The 22,531-nt window shown below is 41.8% G+C and overlaps 2 protein-coding genes across 2 annotated transcripts; both read right to left on the bottom strand.

Moving 5' to 3' along the window:
- Nucleotides 1-2,123: 2,123 nt before the first annotated feature.
- LOC114615188 (olfactory receptor 1361-like) lies at nt 2,124-3,065 on the bottom strand. Its single transcript, XM_028760857.1, has one exon. It carries the CDS (start codon nt 3,063-3,065, stop codon nt 2,124-2,126), a length of 942 nt encoding a protein of 313 aa, XP_028616690.1.
- Nucleotides 3,066-12,943: 9,878 nt separating this feature from the next.
- On the bottom strand, nt 12,944-21,931 carry LOC114615182 (olfactory receptor 1361-like; the record flags this gene model as incomplete). The annotated part of the gene is made up of 2 exons (XM_028760852.1): nt 21,020-21,931; nt 12,944-12,970 (listed from the first exon to the last, which is right to left on the bottom strand). Coding segments are annotated over exons 1-2 (939 nt in total), but the record flags the coding sequence as incomplete, so codon positions are not given.
- Between the last annotated feature and the right edge of the window lie 600 nt (nt 21,932-22,531).

Below are 22,531 nucleotides of genomic sequence, written 5' to 3'. Positions count from 1 at the left end.
CTGAGACAGGGTCTCCACACAGTCCCACTGTCCTGGAACTCACTATGTAGACAAAGCTGGCAGACATGCTCCCTGGCCAAAAAACATGCACAGTAAACAAACAACAAGCACGCAAGTGTAAAATGGAACTAAAGAATAGTTTGTCAAAAATGTCACATCAAACAGACTTGGGAAACAGGAAAAATGAGCAAAGAAGGGATCAAGTGGAGATTAGGGAATCAGGAAGATTCTGATCAAAATAAACAGCTCATCAGAGGCCATCAGCAGATTTGAACTGGAAGAAGAAAGAGTGAGCAAACCAGAAGACAGAGGGAGGGATAGTGCAAGCTCAGGAATGGAGAGGAAAGTATATCCTAGGACAACAGATGGAGGGTGAAGGCAGGCAGTGCTGCCAGACACAGGACAGGACAGGCCTCTACAGGGAAGGGAAAAGAAGGAGAGGGGTGAATTGTTTTTAGAAATAATGGCTGAAGATGTCTCAAATTTCTTTGGAAACAATAATGTATACATCTCAGAAGTCCCACCAACTTTAACCATAAAAAGTGTAAGAACTAGAGGTGGTAGATGTCTTCCGACCCAGCTGCACACACGGGCTCACAGTGGAGCAAAAACATATATGAGACATACGTAAACAGACGCTAGACACAAGCAACAGAGGAAGTGGGTGTGAAGTCTCACTGCTAGCCTCTAGCTGGAGAGCTGTTGACAAGTGTTAGCCACTAGGAAAGGAAGAGTTGGTTTTCTTTAAGAGTGTAGCCTCTTTAACTCAAGCACAGTCCAACGAAGAGCACACATTCCAGTATATGGCAATACAAGTTAAACTTGGTGAGTATGAAAGAAAGAGAAACAGAGAGAGAGAGAGAGAGAGAGTGAGATCTAGCGCCCGTGCGCTTGAGAGAGGGGGGGGGGGGGGGCGGGAGGGAGGGAAGGAGGGAGAAGGGTGGAGGGAGAGGGAAAGAGAAATGAAAATAAAAGATAAAAATCAAATGAATAAAAATTTTCATTACAATTGAAAACTAAAATCATAGAAATAAAAATACACAAGATTGGCAAAACCAAGTTAGAGGCACTAAGTTTAAAAGTTTTACTATGAAGTGAAAATTGAAAGCCAATATATAAATTTTCACTAAGTGAAAGTTCCAGGACAACCAAGCTTACACAGGGAGACTCAGTCTCAAAGAAAACAACAACAAATAGTAGCTACATGAGAACACCAGCAAACACTGACAGAGGCAGGAAAAGATGGTAGAAGGCCTGTCATGTCTGCACACTAGAATTGTAGAAGGCACAGTTCATTTTTATTGAATTGACCTGCCTCCTGTTTAATGTTATATACTATAAAATGCCCAGATGAAAGGAATAACATAATAAGTCCAAATGAGCTGCAAATGTAGGGTTTCCTGGAGCTCCAAACCCTCCATTCTCAACCCACCAAGTCTAATCTTCCTGTGAGAGGGGCTGAGGCTGAGGTCTCTGTGGTAAGAAAGAATGAACAGCTGTGGTTTCCCAGAGGAGGCTAGAACACTCCAAGCTGGGCGCTGGCACTCTGCTATGGGATGTGGAGCACTACAAGGAATGTCAGATGCAGATAGCTCTCTGATACAATGATAGCACAAGATGTTGTTACCACAGTTGAACACAGGAGCAGAGGATCTGTTGACACCAACAAAACAGCAGCACACCCATTGTCCTGAAAATGGCACACATGTAGCTGCTGCTGCTTGGCCAATCAGAGCTCAGTCTTGTGGTGAACTGCATGAAGACAAGGATTCAGAGTCATCTCAACTTGGAAACCACATACCATCTGGAGCAGGAATCTATTCCCCATTCCAGCAACACCTGACCCTTTCTAGTGTTGTTACATTGAGAGTCCTCGCTCTTCTCCAACATGGTACAGGGGCACTCATGGTGCATTCTGTCAAGGCATTGACATGACAATCCAAATAACAACCTTTGTTAAAAAGTTTTTTCATTCTTTTACCTAAAGAATTTGTATCCTGGGCTTTGTATGTGGTAGAGATAGTAGATGCTTGTCTTACAAAAAACAAGAGTTTCAGATAATTGGTAAAATATGAAGGATTCTTAGACATTAGTTCCCTCTGTGATGGTCCACACTTTCAACATTACTGCTTAGATAGAAACTTCATGGTAAGCACTTTCCTTAAAGCCCCTTTCATGTCCCTGTTCCTCAGGCTGTAGATGAAAGGGTTCAGCATGGGGGTCACCACTGTGTACATCATGGCAGCTGCCATGTCCCTCCCAACTGAGTGAGAGGATGAGGGGTTGAAATACAGGGATATGATGGTGCCATAGAAGAGGCAGACCACAGCCAGGTGGGAGCCACAGGTGGAGAAGGCTTTCCATCCTCCTCCTGTGGATGAAACTCTCAGGACAGCACAAGCAATAAGGATATAAGACACAAGGATGCAAACAAATGGGGCTAACATTATCAGCCCTGCCACAGTAAGAATCATCAGCTCATTGAGATGTGTGTCTGAACAGGAAAGTTTCAGCAGGGTAGTCACTTCACAGAAGAAGTGGTTGATCACATTGTCTCCACAAAAGGAAAGTCCAGCCATGAGCAGTGTGTGTAGCAGAGCATTCAGGATGGCTACCACCCATGACCAAACAACTAGAAGGACACAGAGCTGATGGGTCATCTTTGTTGTGTAGTGTAAAGGGTGGCATATGGCCACAAAGCGGTCATAGGCCATTACAGCCAGCAGGAAATTGTCCATGTCCACAAACACACAAAGAAAATACAGCTGTGTGAGACACCCAGAAAAGGAAATGGCTTGATTTCTAAGTATGTGGTTGGCCAATAACTTGGGGACAGTGGTGGAGGAGAAGCAGACATCCACAAAGGACAGGTTGCTGAGGAAGAAGTACATGGGGGTGTGCAGGCGGGAGTCTGTGCTGATGGCCAGGATGATGAGCAGGTTTCCCAGGACAGTGGCCAGGTACATGATGAGGAAGAGCAGGAAGAGGAGCTGCTGCTGTTGGGGCTGCCTGGAGAGTCCCAGGAGAAGGAACTCAGAGACGATCGACTGATTGGTGCTGCCCATAGATTTTAGGCAAGCTCTAAAGAAGAGAAACAGAAATGTATTAACCTAGGGTCTGAATCCAGCAAATCCTACTATAGACATTGTCATCTTTAAAAAAAACTGCAACAGTACTGGTCAGATGTTTCAACAATTATAAAGCCTAGCTAATCTTCCAGAGGACCCAGGTTCAATTCCCAACCCCTATTGGGTGGCTAGCAATAGTGTATAACCTTTTTCCAGGTATTCTATTTCCCTCTTCTGGACTCAGTGGGCGTTGCATTATTTGACACACATACGTTCAGATAAAATACCCAAAGACATAAATTAAAATGAATTAGAAAAACAAAATATATGTTTTAAAAAAGAAATCCTGTATTAGATAGGCTGAGTGAGGATCTTCCCATGGTGTTCATATGCTTAGCTTCCCCCCCACTCAGTCCTACATGGCTCTGGGCACATCAGATTCACCCTTGTCCTTTATTGAATACAACATAAAATATGCATGCATGAGCTGCAGGATGTTTCAGTGGGTAAAGGTGTTTACTGAACTAAACCTGACAACCTGAGTTAGACACCAAAATACTCGTAAAGATGTTAAAGATCACTTGCCCCCACCTCTCTCTCTCTCTCTCTCTCTCTCTCTCTCTCTCTCTCTCTCTCTCATACACACACACACATACACACACACACAAACAGTCAAGTCTTTAAATTTTTTTAAATGAGAAATAGCTAGTTACTGTTGTGTTCAACTCAACACATCATGGACTCACAATTGCTGCTATTGGTCCTCAACATGGACAAGTGGTCATAATATTTTAGTAAAGAAATTGGCATTTGTGCTCTATTACAATACCTGACAGCTCAGTGCTGCAACTGCCCCATGTTCACTAGCTTGGAGCTGCTGGGCAATTGTGTCTTTATTCTAAGGATCAGAAAAGGTCAGAATCCCAGGCGTGTTGTGAGCAAGTGAAGAGTGGATGATCTTCATCCTGGCCTCTGTGCAGCAAGGAGGTTTGGGGACTTGGACAGATATTTACTTCAGCATCTTTCCCATTGGGCTAGACTCCCTGAGCATCTCATTAAAGACAGGCAGACAGTAATTGTCCTGCCTAGCTTCTGGTCTCTGTGGACCAACAATGAGGAAAATGTAAAGCATCTTACTCCTGAGTCAGAACATGGGTATAAGCAATCTGGGTGGAGACAAGTTCCAGAGGAAACACCCTGCAAGTGTCATCATCTCAGTGAGGTAAGCCTGTAGGTGTGCATTAGCCCAGAAACTTTTCTTACAGTACAGAAACTAGAGGCATTATGAGTCTGTTTAATGATGTCACACTTTTGTCTCCTGTCTTGTTGTTTACTGTAACAGGACTTATGGTATATTTCCAAATGAAAGGTGGGAGGCAAGACTGGAATAGATGGAATTAGAATTGAGGCTGATTCCTAAAGAATTTTGTGTAAAAACACCAAAGAAGAGGAAGATGGAAGAGTATCTGGCCAGAGATGACTGAAAAAATACATGCACCAAGAGCAGTCTTCCTTTGGACTGTCATCCCAGCTCACAATGGGTCACCTACACCTGCAAATCTATATGCTCTTAAGAGTGTGGCTCCATCAGCCCCACCTATGTTCTACCATCCCTACCAGAGAAAGAGTCATGATTGGACTTGGATACCTCCTGAATGCTGGGTTTAAAGGCATGAGCCACCACACAGAACCTAGTTTTTGTTTTTCTGAGACATCACATTGTAGCCAAGCTGGCCCGGAAACTCACTATATGTCAAGAAAAACCCAGACTTCTGATTGTCTGTCACAGTGTCCTTGATGCTGTGGTTGCAGATGTGAGCAAGCACACTGATTTTTGTGCCAGCTTTTGTTACCTTATTTTCTGGAAGCCTGGTGTTGAACACAGCAAAGACATAAGTGCTTCAATATAAATCTCTATGAAAGCTTTTGATATTCTAAGTAGACATTTTTAAACTTAGGAATCTATCATACAAAAATTTAAACTATTCTAAAATATTTTTGAGACCTCTTGTTGTCTAAGCAGGACATAATAAACTGAGAGCTCAGTAGGACTAAGAAATTTTATGTTTTTTTTTCCTTCATTGTAGTATACCACCTGGTCATCTTACTCAAAGTTATATTGCATGTACTTTTTTATTTTTATTTTGTTGTTATCTATTTTGCATGTACTCTTTTAACCTAGTAGAAGATGCCTGTCAGTCACATGGCTGATTTCATCCTAATGAAATCATCAGCCAAGATGGAGCAAGTCATATGGTTGCTATTTTAAAACATCTATTTTCCATATCCTGTCCAAGAGCTGTGGCACAAGATTACTGCTTTTTCAGAGGCCATGATGGTACCTGAAACACTAGAGGCCATACTAGAATCCAGAACATCAGAGGCCACACCAGAATCCCAGAATTCCGCAGTGTAAGCACCCAAAATCCCAGAGGACACACACGGGTCACCAATACTGCAGTGGAGATGCACTACTGAACCTGAAGATGCACATTTACTAGAACCATGAGCTATTCAGGCCAGACAACTGGAGACAAAAGAGAAAGTCAGGGGACAATATCCAAAAACCAATGATTCTACAGATATGAACTCAGACATCAGCACCTAAAATTGTAATAATCCCAAACCAAGATGAATAGAAACCAGCATAAGAACACAATCAACAAAAGCCAGGGTAATATAGCACCACCAGAACCCTGCTATCCTACTGCAGCAGGTCCTGGATAGTCCAACAAAACTGAAGCACAAGAAAATGACCTCAGGTTTAATCTTATGAAGAGGATAGAGGCCATTAAAGAGGAAATGAACAAATCCCTTAAAGAAATAAAGGGAAAATACAAGCATAAAAATTGGTAGAGATTTCATATTAGGAATGTAACAGCACACCTGAAAGTTCTAGAACTAAAAGAAGTAATTGCACCTAACAGAAATAGACAGCAAGAAATAAACTCAGGGCTGAAATCAATAAAATAGAAGAATACAATAAAAAGAACAATACAAAGACTCAATGAAACAAAGAGTTGGTTCTTTAAGAAAATCAACAAGATAGGCAAAATTTATCCAAACTAACTAAAAGTCAGAAACAATATCCAGCATCTGTGCCCCAGAGCTAACCCTGTGCCACAAATATTCCCACCCCAATCCCCACCACCAGAGATACCAGATCTCCAAAGAGTGCTAACACACCTAAGATCACAGAGAGAGCTTATCTTGCAGGAGTGCTGACACACCTAAGACCTCAGGCTCATAGGCTCACAGTCTGAGACAGCAAAACCAGCTAACATCAAAGATAACGAGATGGCGAGAGGAAAGCACAGGAACATAAGCAATAGGAACCAAGGCTACTTACCTTCAGAACCCAGTTCTCCCACCACAGCACGCACCAACATACCAGAAAAGCAAGATTGAGATCTAAGTTCTCATCTCATGATGATGATAGAAGACTTTAAGAAAGATATAAATAACTCCCTTAAAGAAATAAATGAGCTTCTTTCTCTCTCTTCCAGCCAAGCAAGATGCCCAAAGGAAAGAAGGCCAAGGGGGGAAATGTGGCCCCGGCCCCCGCCGTCGTCAAGAAGCAGGAGGCCAAAAAGGTGGTCAATCCTCTGTTCGAGAAAAGGCCCAAGAACTTTGGCATTGGGCAGGACATCCAGCCCAAAAGAGATCTAACACGCTTTGTTAAATGGCCCCGATACATCAGGCTGCAGCGGCAAAGAGCCATCCTCTATAAGCAGCTCAAAGTACCTCCTGCCATTAACCAGTTCACCAGGCCCTGGACAGGCAAACAGCTACTCAGCTGCTTAAGTTTGCCCACAAGTACAGGCCAGAGACAAAGCAAGAGAAGAAGCAAAGGCTACTGGCCCGTGCTGAGAAGAAAGCTGCTGACAAAGGAGACGTCCTAACTAAGAGACCACCTGTCCTCCGAGCAGGAGTCAATACAGTCACCACCTTGGTGGAGAACAAGAAGGCTCAGCTGGTGGTGACTGAACATGATGCAGATCCCATTGAGCTGGTGGTTTTCCTGCCTGCCATGTGCAGAAGGATGGGGGTGCCCTACTGCGTCCGTCATCAAGGGAAAGGCCAGGCTGGGTTGGCTGGTCCACAGGAAGACATGCACCACTGTTGCCTTCACACAGGTTAACTCGGAAGACAAGGGTGCTCTGGCTAAGCTGGTGGAAGCTATTAGGACCAATTATAATGACAGATATGACGAGATCTGCCACCACTGGGGAGGCAACATCCTGGGTCCTAAGTCTGTGGCCGGCATTGCCAAGCTGGAAAAGGCAAAGGCTAAAGAACTCACCACTAAACTGGGTTAAAAAATAATGTACACTTAAGTTTTCTGTACATAAATATAATTACAAAATTAAAAAAAGAAATAAACGAGAATAAAGGTAAATAGGTAGAAAGCCTTAAAGAGGAAACAAATCAGTCCCTTAAGGAAATACAGGAAAAAAACAACCAAATAGGTGAAGGAATTGAACAAAACCATTCAAAATCTAAAAATGGAAATAGAAACAATAAAGAAATCATAAAGGGAGACAACCCTAGAGATAGAAATCCTAGAAAAGATATCAGAAGTCATAGATGCAAGCATCACTAATAGAATATAAGAGATAGAAGAGAGAATCTCAGATGCAGAAGATACCATAGAAAACATTGACACAACAGTCAAAGAAATGCAAAATGCAAAAAGCTCCCAACCCAAAACATCCAGAATACCCAGGACACAATGAAAGGACCAAACCTAAGGATAATAGTCATAGAAGACAGCAAAGATTCCCAAATCAAAAGACCAGTAAATATCTTCAACAAAATTACAGAAGAAAACTTCCCTAACCTAAAGAAAGAGATGATCATAAACATAAAAGAAGCCTACAGAACCCCAAATAGATTGGACCAGAAAAGCAATTCCTCCCATCACATAATAATCAAAACACCAAGCACACAAAGCAATGAAAGAATATTAAAAGCAGTATCCTGGGAAGCAGCATACAGACCCTAAGAGGACAAAAATGCCAGCCCAGGCTACTATACCCAGCAAAACTCTCAATGAAAATAGATGGGAAAAACAAAATATTCCAGGACAAAACCAAATTCAAACAATACCTACCTACCAACCCAGTCCTACAGAGGATCTAGAAGGAAAAACTCCAAAACAAGGAGGATACCTACAATAAAGAAAAAAAAAAGAAATTAATCTTCTTTCAACAAACCCAAAAGAAGTTAGGCACACAAATGTAATTCCACTTCTAACAACAAACGTAATAGGAAGCAATAATCACTGAGCCTTAATATCTCTTAACATCAATGGACTTAATTCCCCAATAAAAAGAACTAAGAGGCCAACACAGAGAATGGCCAAAATGGCTGCCATATAGAAATCAGAAGCTGAGGAAAGAGAAGCTCGCCCCTGAGCTGGAGATATTTAAGGTGTGGGTGGGGTGAGATGCTGAAAGGAGCCACAAGTACTGAGTCAGCTTTGTCCTGGATTTCTTTGGAACCTGACAAAGATAAATTGTGGGATTTAGTTTTGTCCTTCAACTCTGTGGGACCTGGAAATGGAACTCAAGCCATCAGACTTGGTGGCAGAATTATGTTGAACCATCTTGTTGACCCAAACACAGCCTTTCACCCCTGTCCTATTGAGAAGTCTCACTGGTTCCCAAATGTGAGTGTTCTTCCCTCTTTCAATACAAAATAAATTGCAAGTGTTTGTAGTAGGTTTTAGCCCAACCATAAGGACACTGAACCCTTTCTGTTTCTCATTAGAGAGAGTAGAAAAGAACAGTCCTCTAAAAATGAAATAAAATATAAGACAAAACAAAAACCATCACATCCAAGTTGGATAAAAACAACTGAAGGAAAATATCACAGGGAGACATCACAAGAATCAGAGACACATTCATTCACACACTCAGAATTCCCATAAAATACTAGCCTGTAAGCTACTATAGATGAAGGTGCAGATAGATGTAGGCCCTGTGCGAGCTGGTTCAGTCTCTGTGAGTTCATATTAACTTTGCTCAGTTGGTTTTGAGGGTCTCTTTCCAGTGTCCTCCATCTCCTCTGGCACTTTCATTCTTTAGGTCTCCTTTTCCTTTAAGTTCCCTGTGCTCTGAATGGAGGGATTTGATGGAGACAACTCATTTAGACGTGCTTGTTCCAAGGTCTCTCTCTTCGTTTAATGTCTGATGCTGAGTCTCTGCATCTATTCCCTTCTGCTGCAGGAGGAAGCTTCTCTGATGATGGCTGAATAAAGCTCTGACCTATGAGTATATCAGAATATCATTAGGAAGCATTTATCGTTGCTTTTTAATGTTTCTTTTCCTTTATAAGATTTATTAATTAATTTATTTATTATGTGAGTACACTGTTGCTGTCTTCAGACACACTAAAAGAGGGCATCAGATCCCATGACAGATGGTTGTGAGGCACCATGTGGGTGCTGGGAATTGAACTCAGGACCTCTGGAAGAACAGTGAGTGCTCTTAACCACTGAGCCATCTCTCCTGCCCCATTACTATGTTTTTAAGACCAGTAATGTTTGGTTTTACCCTGGGTCTCAGAGCTATTTAGTCTCTGATTCATGTTCAACTAAACAGTGTTGGATGTGGGTTTCATCTCAGGAAGTGGGCCTTAAGTCAATCCAGACACTGGTTTATTACTCCTACAAGCTTTGTGGCACAATTGTTCTACCACATTTTGTAGGCAGGACAGCAATGTAGGTTTTGTGTCTGGGTTGGTGGTTATGTTTCTCTTTTGGTAGCCTGCAGAGTCCCTTCCTATACAGTAGAATGTGTAGGTGATGATGCTATGTAGGCATGAGCTCAGCCCCTCCATGTTCAATGAGTTGTGTGGGTGTTGTCTTCGTCAACTGGGCCTTGATGTCAGTTGGTGGAGAGCAACCTACAGTCTTGGCAACAAAGTGGGTTGTTTGCGCATTTCCATGGAACCACTTTAGCCAACAATCAATGAATAAAACCCAGTTTAGGTACTGAAAGCTTTGTTTAGTGACAAGAGATGGCCAGTTGGAACTCTGTCTCCTTCATTAATTGAAGACTTCATTAGGATCAACTGCATATGTTTTAGAAAGTTTTCACTACACTACATTTTTATACCACCTCTCAAATGCTCCTCAGTTCTAGTTGTCTCTCTCTGCATTGGTTCACTCAGTCCCATCTGCCCTTCCCCTGCCCACCTGATCCTCCCATTCTTATTCCCCTAACCCCAGTCCATTCACAAAATCTATTATATTTCTCCTTCCCAGTGATGTCCATGCATTCCCTCTCCCTAGTTCTTCCTCTGTAGTTAAACTCTCTAGGTCTATGGATTGTAGCTTGAGTATTATTTACTTAACAGCTATTATCCACATATAAGCAAATTCATACAATAGTCATCTTTATGAGTCTGGTTTACCTTATTAAGCATGATTTTTTTCTAGTTCCATCCTTTGCCTGCAAGTTTTATGATGTCAGTTTTTTAACAGCTAAGTAGTACTCCATTGTAAAAAAGTACCAAATTTTATTTAACCATTTTTCTGTTGAGGAACATGTAGGGTATTTCCAATTTCTGGCTATTATTAACAGAACAGCAACAAACATTGCTGAGCAAATGGTAGGGTAGAGCATCCTTTTGGGTATATGGCCAAGAGTGGTATAGCTGGGTCTTGAGGTAGAATGATTGCCATTTTTATGAGAAACCACCATATTGACTTCCAAAATTGATGTACTTGTTTCCATTTCCTTCAACAGTGGAGAAATGTTCTCCTTGCTCTATACCCTTGACAACATAGGATGTCACTTGTGCTATTGATTTTAGTAATTCAGACAGGTGTGAGATGGAATCTCAAAGTTGTCTTGATTTGCATTTCCTCTCTACTAGGTTCAGTGCCCTTTTACAATTCCTAACAGTAGTAAAATTATAGTTATGAAGTACCACAGAAAGTAATTTTATACTTTGGGGTCACCACAACATAAGTAACTGTATTAAAAGGTCTCAGAATCAGGAAAGTTGGGCACTACTCTTCTAGAGCTTTCAGTTGTGATGTAAAGTTGCTTGTATGAGATATTTTTCATTTTCTTTATGCTGTCACTTAATACTATGAACCTACCTATTAGAACTGCTTTCACTGAGTCTTATAAGTTTGGGTATGTTATGTATTCATTTTCATTCAATTCTAGAAAGCCTTTCATTTCTTTCTTAATATTTGTTTTGACCCATTTTCCACTTAGTAAAGAACTGTTCGGTTTCCATGAGTTTGTAAGCTTCCTGTTGTTTCTATTGTTGGTGATAACCAGCTTTAATCCATAGTGGTCAAATAGAATGCAGGGGATTATTTCTTCTATATATTGAGACTTATTCTGCATCCAAGTATGTTGTCAATTTGGAGATGGTCTCATGAGGTGAAGAGAACAAAGTGAATTTCTTTTGTACTTGGGTTAAATGTTCTATAAACATCTGTTAGATACATCTGGTTTATGCCACCTTTTACCTCTAGCATTTCTCTGTTTAGTTTTTGCCTGGATGTTCTGTCTATTGGTAAGAGTGTAGTACTGAAGTCACTCACTGTCAGTATGTGAGGGTCAATATGTGATTTAAGCCGTAGTAATGTTTCTTTCATAAATTTGGGTGCCCTTTTGTTTTGAGCATAGATATCAAGAATTGAAGCATCATCTTGATATATTTTTCCTTTGATGAGTATGTAGTGTGCTTGACTAACTCATATGATCAGTTTTGGTTTGAAGTCTATTTTGTTAGATATTTAAATGGCTACACCAGGTTGCTACTATGTCCATTTGCCTAGAATATCTTTTTCTAAATCTTTCCCCTGAGGTAATATCTATCTTTGATGTTGAGGAGTGTTTCTTGCATGTAGCAGAAGGATGGATTTTGTCTCCACATCCATTCTGTTAGTCTGTGTCTTGTTACTGGGAAATTTTGCCCATTGATAGTGAGGGCTGTCAATAAACAACAATTGCAGATTCCTGTTATGGTGGTGGTGGTGGTGGTGGTGGTGGTGGTGGTGGTGGTGATGATTGTGACAGCAGTGGTGGTGTTGAGTGTGTGTTTTTCTTCTTTTGGTTTTGGTTTTCTGATACTATTTATTATCAGTGTCTTCACAGTTGTAGTTAATGCACTTAGGTAGTAGATTTCCTACCAGTGTCTTCTATAAGGCCAAATTTGTAGATTAATATTGCTTGAATTTGGTTTTATCATGGAATGTCTTATTTTCTCCATCTATGGTGATCAAAAGTTTTGCTGAGTATAGTAATCTGGGCTGGCATGTATGGTCTCTATGTGTCTGCAGCACATCTGTCCTTGCCCTTCTGGCTTTTAGAATCTCCATTAAGAAGCATCTGTGAATAGTCACAAATAATATAAAATAACTTGGTGTGAATCTAACCAAGCAAGTAAAAGATCTGTATGACAAGAACTTCAAGCCCCTGAAGAAAGAAATCGAAGCAAATCTCAGTAGATGGAAAGATCTCCCATGCTCATAGATTAGAAGGATTAATATAGTAAAAATGGCCATCTTGCCAAAAGCAATCTACAGATCTAATGCAATCCCCATCAAAATTCCCACTCAATTCTTCACAGAGATAGAAAGAGCAATCTTAAAATTCATTTGGAATAACAAAAAAACCCAGGAGAGCAAAAACTGCTCTCAACAATAAAAGAACTTCTGGAGGAATCACCATCTCTGATTTCAAGCTGTACTACAAAGCAATAGTGATAAAAAACCACATGGTATTGGTACAAAGACTGGCAGGAGGATCAGTGGAATAGAATAGAAGACCCAGAAATGAACCCCCATACCTATGGTCACTTGATCTTTGACAAAAAAGCTAAAACCATCAGTGGAAGAAAGACAGCATTTTCAACAAATGGTGCTGGTCCAACTGCAGGTCAGCATGTAGAAGAATGCAAATTGATCCATACTTATCTCCTTGTACAAAGCTCAATTCCAAGTGGATCAAGGACCTCCACATAAAACCAGCTAAACTGAAACTAATAGAAGAGAAATCGGGGAAGAACACATGGGCACAGGAGAAAAGTTCCTGAACAGAACACAAATGGCATATGCTCTAAGATCAAGAATTGACAAATGGGACCTCATAAAACTGCAAAGCTTCTGTAAAGCAAAGGACACTGTCAATAGGACAAAGTGGCAACCAACAGATTGGGAAAAGATCTTCACCAACCCTACAACTGATAGAGGGCTAATATTCAAGGTATACAAAGAACTGAAGAAATTAGACTCTAGACAACCAAATAACCCTATTTAAAAAGTGGGTGCAGAGCTGAACAAAGAATTCTCAACTGAGGAAACTTGAATGGTTGAGAAGCACCTCAAGAAGTGTTCAGCATCCCTAGTCATCAGGGAAATGCAAATGAAAACAGCACTCAGATTCCACTTCACACCAGTCAGAATGGCTAAGATCTAAAACACAGGTGACAGCAGATGTTGGTGAGGATGTGGAGAAAGAGGAACACTCCTCCACTGTTGGTGAGATTGTAAGCTGGTACAACCACTATGGAAAGCAGTCTGGTGGTAACTCAGAAAATTGAATATAGTGTTACCTGAGAACCCAGCTATACCACTCCTAGGAATATACCCAAAAGATGTTTCAACATACAACAGGGACACATGCTCCACTATGTTCATAGCAGCCTTATATATAATAGCCAGAAGCTGGAAGGAACCCGGATAACCTTCAACAGAAAAATGGATGCAGGAAATGCGGTACATTTTCACAATGGAGTACTACTCATCTATTAAAAACAATGAGTTCATTAAATTCTTAGGCAAATGGATGGAGCTGGAAAATATCTTCTTGAGTGAGGTGACCCAATCTCAAAAGAACACACATGGTATGCACTCACTGATAAGTGGATATTAGCCCAAAAGCTCACAATACCTAAGACACAATGCATAGACCACATGAAACTCAAGAAGAAGACCAAAGTGTGGGTGCTTTGTTCCTTTTTAGAAGGAATATCAAAAGATTCAACCAGAGCTCCCAAGGTCTAAACCTCCAGCCTGAAAGCACAAAGGGAGGGACTCATGTCTCGACCAGTATAGGTAATTGAGGGTGGCCTTGCCAGACATCAGTGGAAGTGGAGGGCCATGGTCCCCGAAAGTTTGGATTCCCTAGTGTTGGGTAATTCCAGAGCAGGGAGATGGGACTGGGAGGATGTTTGGAGCACACCCTCATGAAAATGGGAGGAGACGGTATGGGATAAGGGGTTTTGGGGGAGAATGGGAGAGGAGATAACATTGAAAGGTAAATATGCAAAATATCCAATAAAAAACAGATAATGGGTCTGGCAAAAACAAAAACAAAAAAGAGATAGTTATTTATTTCAAATTATTTTCAAAAGTTTCTAGGAGATGCTAATCGGCTAAGATCTTATTTTAAGCTCTCCACAAAAGAATTTAAGTCTCTGTTTAATATTCTCAAGAGAGATGTGAATCTTAATTTCCCTCAACAATTAATTGAAAAAAGAGGGGTAATTTTACAAAAATTAGAAGAAGCTATTATTAATTGATATATTATATAGTCTGCTTAGTTGTTGGCTGTTCTATAACAGTCCTTTGATAAAAGAGATTATTAATATAGATTTATATTTCTTTAAATAGTGTCTTCTTGCCTCTCTGAGTGTGGAAGGAGTGACTGCTGATGCTTCTTCCCTGATTTTACAAGAACTCTGAAATATTGGCTTTAAAAACAAAAGAGGGGGAATGGTACCCCCCCAAGAAGGAGTCTCCTGAAATACTCTCCATTGTGCCTTGTTCACTTTTAACTCTCTAAAACTGAAAGCTCATGGCAAACCTGCTGCTGACTGTCTCTGGCATCACTGAGGCCAGTAAAAACTATGCCACAGCTATGTGGAAGAACCCTCTTACCCTTAAAGGGAATGGCCTGGACCCAGTTCTCTTATGGGGCCAAGGACTGATATGCCTGTTTGATACCACAGAAGGCACAACTAAACAGCTGCCAAAAAGATTAATGAAATAAATAGATACCCCCACAAAGCCAGGCCCAACTATAAATAAGATGAATAACAATTGACATCCAGGGAAGAGAAATCTCCCTGAGAATTCTTTTCTAGGTTGGGTATTGGGTTACACTTCTGATTGTATGGGCACCTTGTTACTGATCATTACCAAATATATAAGCTTTTGGATAATTTAAGCATTAGAGTCTCATTTTCCTACTGGGAAATGTGGATGGTGGGATGGTCTGGGCAATGCCCAAGCTTGCAGAGACAGCGTGGAAGATTGGCAGAGCCATCCCCCACACTGACGTCTCATGGGTGGCAGGGCTGGTGTTTCTGGCTGGCCATTTCTAGCTGCGGTGCACACATGGCCTCCAGCCAAGACACATGGTGGCTGAGCTAGGCAGAGCTGCCGCAGCTTAGATAGCTGATTTGACCAGTGGCCATTTTTAAAATATCTCCCTCAACACTGCTCCAATCTATTTGGTGTTCTGTTTGCTTCTTCTGCTTATAAGGCATTCCTTTTTAAGGTTAGGAATATTTTCATCTATGATTTTGTTGAAAATCATAGAAGCCCTTGACCTGGGTTTCTTCTCTTTCTTCTATTCCTCTATTTTTAGACTCAGTCTTTTCACAGTTTCCCAAATTTCCTGGATGTTTTGTGTCAGGAGTCACTTGTTTGGTTGGTTGGTTTGGTTTAACATTTTCTTTAACTGACTGAGGTATCCATTTATTCTATCCTGTCTTTAAATGATGTCACTCCAATGTGACAACTTCAGAGTCCTTTTGAGTTCTTGTTATTATCCTCTCTGCTACCCTTATGTAGAAGAAAAATTATTTTTTTATTTATTTAGTGATTTTTTTTTGTCTTCTGAGTTGAGGGGTTTTTTTCCATTCTTTTTTTTTTAATTTTTTCTCAAATCATAATTAATTCACACAGGGGTATAAACACAGAAAGGCAGGACGTGGGGAAGGGAATAACACTGGAGTGTGGGTGATCAGGGGGAATACAGAGAAAATTTATTTTTATTGATTGTCAAAATCATAAGACATGGGACAGAAGAATGGTGCAGTGGTTAAGAGTTTGTGCTGCTTTTGCAGAGGACCCAAGTTCTGTCCCTAGTACCTATACTAAGCATCTCACAATGAATGATTGGCTTGTATCCTCAACTCCAGGGGATCCAATGACCTCTTCTGGCCTCTGAAGGCATCTATAAGCATATGTTGCAGGTGTGTGTGTGTGTGTGTGTGTGTGTGTGTGTGTGTGTCCATGTGCATAGACACACACACAGAAAACACAAATAAAAATAAAAGTCTTTTTTAAAAATAGTACAACACACTAGTATAATAGAATCCTCTTTTGGGGACGTTTATTAACAAATTAAGCAATAAGAAACCTCGGTAGAGTTCAGCTTGACTGGAATAGAGAGGCAAACGTGTTTGGGTCTAGAAGAGCTGACCATCTGCATTCTTTGTTTCTTTGTACAGTAAGCCCAGTGGGCTTTGGTAAGTTCATCAAATATTATCAACCGGTATGGATTTTATCATGCAAAACAGCACTGAAAAAAATACAATCCAGTCTTTAATGACACCAAGACTGCACCTTTAGAAGGAGATGGCTCAGTCTTTAATACATAAGCTGTACAAGAATGAGGAACTGAGTTGATGTCCCCACTACCTATATAAAAGTCAGCTGCTGTGACAGGAGGATTCCAGGAAGAAGCCATTGTCTAGGCAGGCTACACTCGTCATTAACAGTTCAGAAAGGAATCTTGTCTCATGAAATAAGGTGTCAGCAAGTACATTTAGTTCTGCACTTGGGAGACAAGGTAGGTGGATCTCTAAAAGTTCAAAGCCAGGGTTATCTACATAAAGAGTTCCAGGCCATACAGAACTACATAGGAATCCCCTGTCTCAGAAGATGTGGGAGGAAAGGGAAGCAAAGAGAAGAGGAGAGGAGAGGAGAGGAGAGGAGAGGAGAGGAGAGGAGAGGAGAGGAGAGGAGAGGAGAGGAGAGGAGAGGAGAAAGATGAAAAGCAATTAAAGCTATTCAGTTGACTTCTGACCTTCACATTCATGTTCATGGATGTGCGTCACATTGGAAGGTGGCAGAGGTGACGAGGTGGGGTTGTTTCACTATTCCCTTAGGCCAGGAGCTTCTGGCACACAGTAAACACAATTTTCACAGACAACAAGCCTTCCTCTTGCATTAACCATCTGCTGTTCAGTAACTGATTATTTTCTACTACTTAGAACTTCAGATAGTCAGTGTTTACCTCATAAAGGTCCTGCGAGTCCTGGCTTAGAACTTCAGATAGTCAGTGTTTACCTCATAAAGGTCCTGCGAGTCCTGGCTTAGAACTTCAGATAGTCAGTGTTTACCTCATAAAAGTCCTGCGAGTCCTGGCTTAGAACTTCAGATAGTCAGTGTTTACCTCATAAAGGTCCTGCGAGTCCTGGCTTAGCTGAATGGTTCTGGACCAGGTCCTCTCATGAAATTTCAGTTCTCTTGTGGTTCAGCCATCTCACAGCTTAAGTGACAAACAGCACATGTGGAAGTGTTCACAGGGCCAAAGAAGAAGCAAGAAAGAGGAATGGGCCAGGCTCTCTCTTATAGCAAACCACTCTGTGAAGCAAGTGTGGCGGCACACACCTGGGGTTTCGGTGCTCGGGAGATAGAGATGGGAGTCTGGAGTTCAAAGTCACCTGAGCTCCATGAGCTTCTATCTCAGAAAACAAAGCCAGTGGCTGCAGAGGTGGCTTGTTGCTTAGGAGCATTAGCTGCTCCACAACCCAAAGGATCTGTTTGCTTCCCAGCACCCATACTGAATGGTTCATAGTGTTGTGGGATATCCACCAGAGAAGACTGCTCAGACACAGATTTAAGCCAATAGAAAATCTTTATTAGTTTTGGATCCCAGTATAGCACCAAGCCTTTCTCAAAATAAGCTTTTAAGCACAACCCACACACACACAAATTTGAGGTTGATATATTTCAATTAACAAGAACATTCAGCCAGAAGAAGAACTATTGAATCCAAGAGACAAGGTTAGTACATTCAGCGACTTACCAGAACTATGGATTTTGATGGATTAAATCTTTGTTTCCATTTGGCTGGTGTTGCTGTCTATGTGCTGAGTTTTATGGCCGGAATGATACTTCCAACATGGAGTCAGTTTTGCTAAGGCCAGCAGTCCTGTGACAATAGCCACCTATAACTCCAGATCCAGGGGATGGGATACCTTCCTCTAGCCTCTACAGGCACACACACACACACACACACACACACACACACGGCACATACACGCATGTAGCACACACACACATGGGACACATACACAAAGAGACATTTAAATAAAAATAAATGTATTTTTTAAAATATCTATCTCACAAGGACTAACCCAGTCCTCCAATCCTTTGCAAGTATATTTTCCCCTGATCTAATCACCAACAACCAGGTCTCTGTCCCTCAAAGATCCTATTCTATTATGTTGGGGACAAACATCCTTCACAGAAACATTTGTGAACTACATCTAAATCCTACAACAAAAGTTCTCAGCTCTTTGAGTTTCACTACTGTCAGTACCTCACATAATGGAAATGATGTGGTATCTGCCTTTTTGTGATTGGTTTATTTGTGCTTGTGTAAGAATCATGGCATTCATGTAAAGGTCAGAGAATAACCCCAGGTGTGGACCATTCCTTTCTACCTAGATTGGGACAAAGTGTTTTATTGTGTGGCACTGTATATTCCAGCCTTCTCTTGTTGGTTGACATTGTATACTCCAGACTAGCTGGCCGAGAACCTACCTCCCACCTCGCTGCAGGAGCACCATGATTACAGACTCCTGCTACTGCGTCCAGTTTTATATGGTTTATAGGGATCCGAACCCAGGTCCTCAGCTGTGTGCCAAATGCTTTATGCACAGAGCCATCTCTGAGGCCCTCCTAGATAATAAAATTTATTATTGTACTGTTATTGATGGTAAGAATATACATATATAAACATGCCTGTGAGACTGTGCATTATTCAGACATGCTATGATTAAACCTTTAAGCTAATGGTTGGACCATTCAATACTCGGATTTGTTTTGAAGACCAGCCAGTGTTTTCACAGTGGCTTCATGTTGTGCTGCTGCCTGTCCCCTCATTATCTTTAGCATATACCACTGTACCAACTTCTCTATGTCCTCTCCAACACTTGGTGTTTTCATACAGCCATTTGAAGATTACAGGTGGTTCTGTTTTATTTATGTTCTGATGTGTTGCTGTAAATCTTAATAATCATAGTGAAGAATAAAAATGGTTTCATTTTCTATTCGATTTGTTTTCTGCTGAAGGCATGGATGTGTGTGCATGTGCACTCGTGAATGTGATTGAGGGAGAGCTGTGCATGTGGGTGCCATGCAGAGATCAGCTTCCTGTGTCTTCCTCAATCACTCTTTAATATAGGTTTAAAGATACTCCACCTGGCTCCACATCTCCCCACAGCAGTTTGTTTACAGATGTGTGTTATTATGCCTGACTGTAACATGGCTTCAGGGTATCCAAACTCAGGCCTGAAAGCTTGTATGCAGATAAATCATTGGCTACCTGCTCCCTAACCCAAAAAATGTTTTTATTTTCTAAAAATGGAATAAAAGCACAACTTTTCCCAATACCCATCATTGTTTTCAATTATAGAACATGTTGTAATTATTTTGGATGCAATAGCAATTTTGCTCAAACTATAGCTGGTAAAGTCTCTTGCCCACTTAATACAAATTCATTTGTTAACTTATTCATCAAAACTGACTCTTTGATATAACTCATGTCAGGATCCACACTTTGCTCAGGACACCCTCAGTGTCCCATGAGTCTCAAACATCTCACCTCAGAAGAGGGTGCTGCAGGAGACTGGGGAGGGACTGGAGCAGACTAGATCATCTCCCACACTCAGTGACCCCAGAGACTCTCTTAGGGGTGGGGAAAGAAAGAGGATGTCTGTCTTAACCTAGAAGACTCCCCAAAGGCTCCAAAGAGGAGAATCTGGCTTTTCAGAGGAAGGTTGAACTACCCAAGAAAAGGAAGGCAGCCATCCTAAATACCTGGGCTAGCTCTGTGGAACTTTGCTCTTAGATCCAAAGGCACAACTTATGCTTTCTATGATCCAGAAGGTAGAGCTGTCTAATTAGACAAGAGTCAAGACACAGGCGATGTAATCAGGATTCAATGATTAGCCCAGGACCAACTGTCACAGCACGGACAGGAGGTGACAGGCCACAGATAAGATGTATCTGCCCCTGCCCATACAGGGCTTCAGATTTCTCAGACATTGTCTAGCCAATCCTTCATGAGGCCCATTTGTAACACACATTAAGTTTTATTACCTGTCAACCCAGAAAATACAGTAAAACCCAGGTCCCAGCTGGACATTCAGATTTAACTGGTTGAAGTTAGACCAGGCTAAGGTAATTGCATTTTCAAAATTTTGTAGTGAGAGTAATATCCTGGTAGCGCTGAGAAAATTACTTCTTTGCACCCAGGCAACATTTTTCAAAAGGGAAATGCAATTTTTTGTGAAATAGAGGTTTGCAAAGGGATCCTCATACTTCCAGCTGGAAAGGGAAAACCAACTGCACTCTTCTGTTGTGTGGTACTGGAGGTGAGGCATGGTGCACGGTGTCAGGTAAGCCCACTTCCATTCAGTCATAGCCCCAGCTAGAAAGGATTTTCATTGTTCCTTAAACACTCTTACAATAGACTAATTAGTTTGACACAATAAGAGGAGGGGATTAAACTAACTCAGGACTTGTGGATAAGTTCATTCAAATGGATTTATTCTCTTTCAGGAAATACACGCAGAAACAGACTAGACCCTGTCCATGAGTTGGAAATTATTCCCATCTGTGGGAGTGATACATACTCAATACACATCAATTAGAAAGAGACTATCTTCCTATAGACCACTTTTCGTAGAGCCCCTTTCAGGCCCTTGTTCCTCAGGCTGTAGATAAAAGGGTTCAGCATGGGAGTCACCACTGTGTAGAGCACAGTGGCTGCCGTGTCCTTCTCAGATGAGTGGGCAGAGGAGGGGTTGAAATACACAGCAATGATGGTGCCATAGAAGAGGCAGACCACAGCCAGGTGGGAGCCACAGGTGGAGAAGGCTTTCCATCCTCCCCTTGGGGAAGAGACTCTCAAGACAGCACAGGTGATGTGAATGTAGGAGATCAGGATGCAGACAAACGGGGCTATCATGACCACAGCTCCCTCTGTAAGAATCATCAGCTCATTGAGATGTGTGTCTGAGCAGGAGAGTTTCAGGAGGGGAGTCACATCACAGAAGAAGTGGGGGATGATGTTGTCCCCACAGAAGGAGAGTTGAGCCATGAGCAGAGTGTGCAACAGAGCATTCAGGCTGGCAGTGACCCACGATCCAGCCACCGTCAGGACACAGAGCTTAGAGGTCATCTTTGTTGTGTAGTGTAAAGGGTGGCATATGGCCACAAATCGGTCATAGGCCATCACAGCCAGAAGAAAATTGTCCATGTCTGTAAGTTCAAAGAGAAAATACATCTGCGTGAGACACCCAGAGAAGGAAATGGCCTGGGTCCCAAGTATGTGGTTGGCCAGTACCTTGGGGACAGTGGTGGAGGAGAAGCAGACATCCACAAAGGACAGGTTGCTGAGGAAGAAGTACATGGGGGTGTGCAGGCGGGAGTCTGTGCTGATGGCCAGGATGATGAGCAGGTTTCCCAGGACAGTGGCCAGGTACATGATGAGGAAGAGCAGGAAGAGGAGCTGCTGCTGCTGGGGCTGCCTGGAGAGTCCCAGGAGGAGGAATTCAGTAACACTTGACTGGTTGATGCTGATCATGAGCCTGAGGCCACCAAGGTGAATAGAAGACAATAAAGTCAAAACCTTGATGGAGAGTCACACTGTGATAGGGTGCCAGGCAGGGTCACATTTGTAAATCAGTTCATAGAATGGCTAACACAGGATATGCCAAGCACACCTACAAATCTACATTCCAGCACTCAGCCCTGATGTATTTCCTACCTGAGCATCCTCAGGTCACACAGCCTCTAAGACTGGGTGTATTTATGTTCACACCTCACAGCTCTCTCTCCACCTCAGAAACAGCTCGGAACAGCATCAAGGGAATGGTTTGTTAGTTCTGTCTTCATCTCAGGTGATAACCAATGGATTCAGGGCTTCTAAGTTGCCTCCCTGCCTCTGAAAGAAATCGCAGGTAGGTTTCTACAATAACTTCATCTCAGAATAATCAGATGTTTATGTCTTCAAAGCTGTAACCTTACCTGGAGGGAGTTTGGTGCTAGCCAGTGCTCTTCAGCTTGACCTATTTGTAAGGTCTGTGACGTCTGGAAACACTGGGAAGCCCTAAGAAAGTGAGGAGCGGGTATTTGGGTTCTTGGACTTCTGAGCAGGAAAGATGTTCAGAACAATCACAGAACA

Source organism: Grammomys surdaster, unplaced genomic scaffold, assembly GCF_004785775.1.
Source record: "Grammomys surdaster isolate TR1022 unplaced genomic scaffold, NIH_TR_1.0 126612, whole genome shotgun sequence".
Lineage (NCBI taxonomy): Eukaryota > Metazoa > Chordata > Mammalia > Rodentia > Muridae > Grammomys > Grammomys surdaster.
This window is presented reverse-complemented; position numbering and strand designations above follow the sequence as displayed.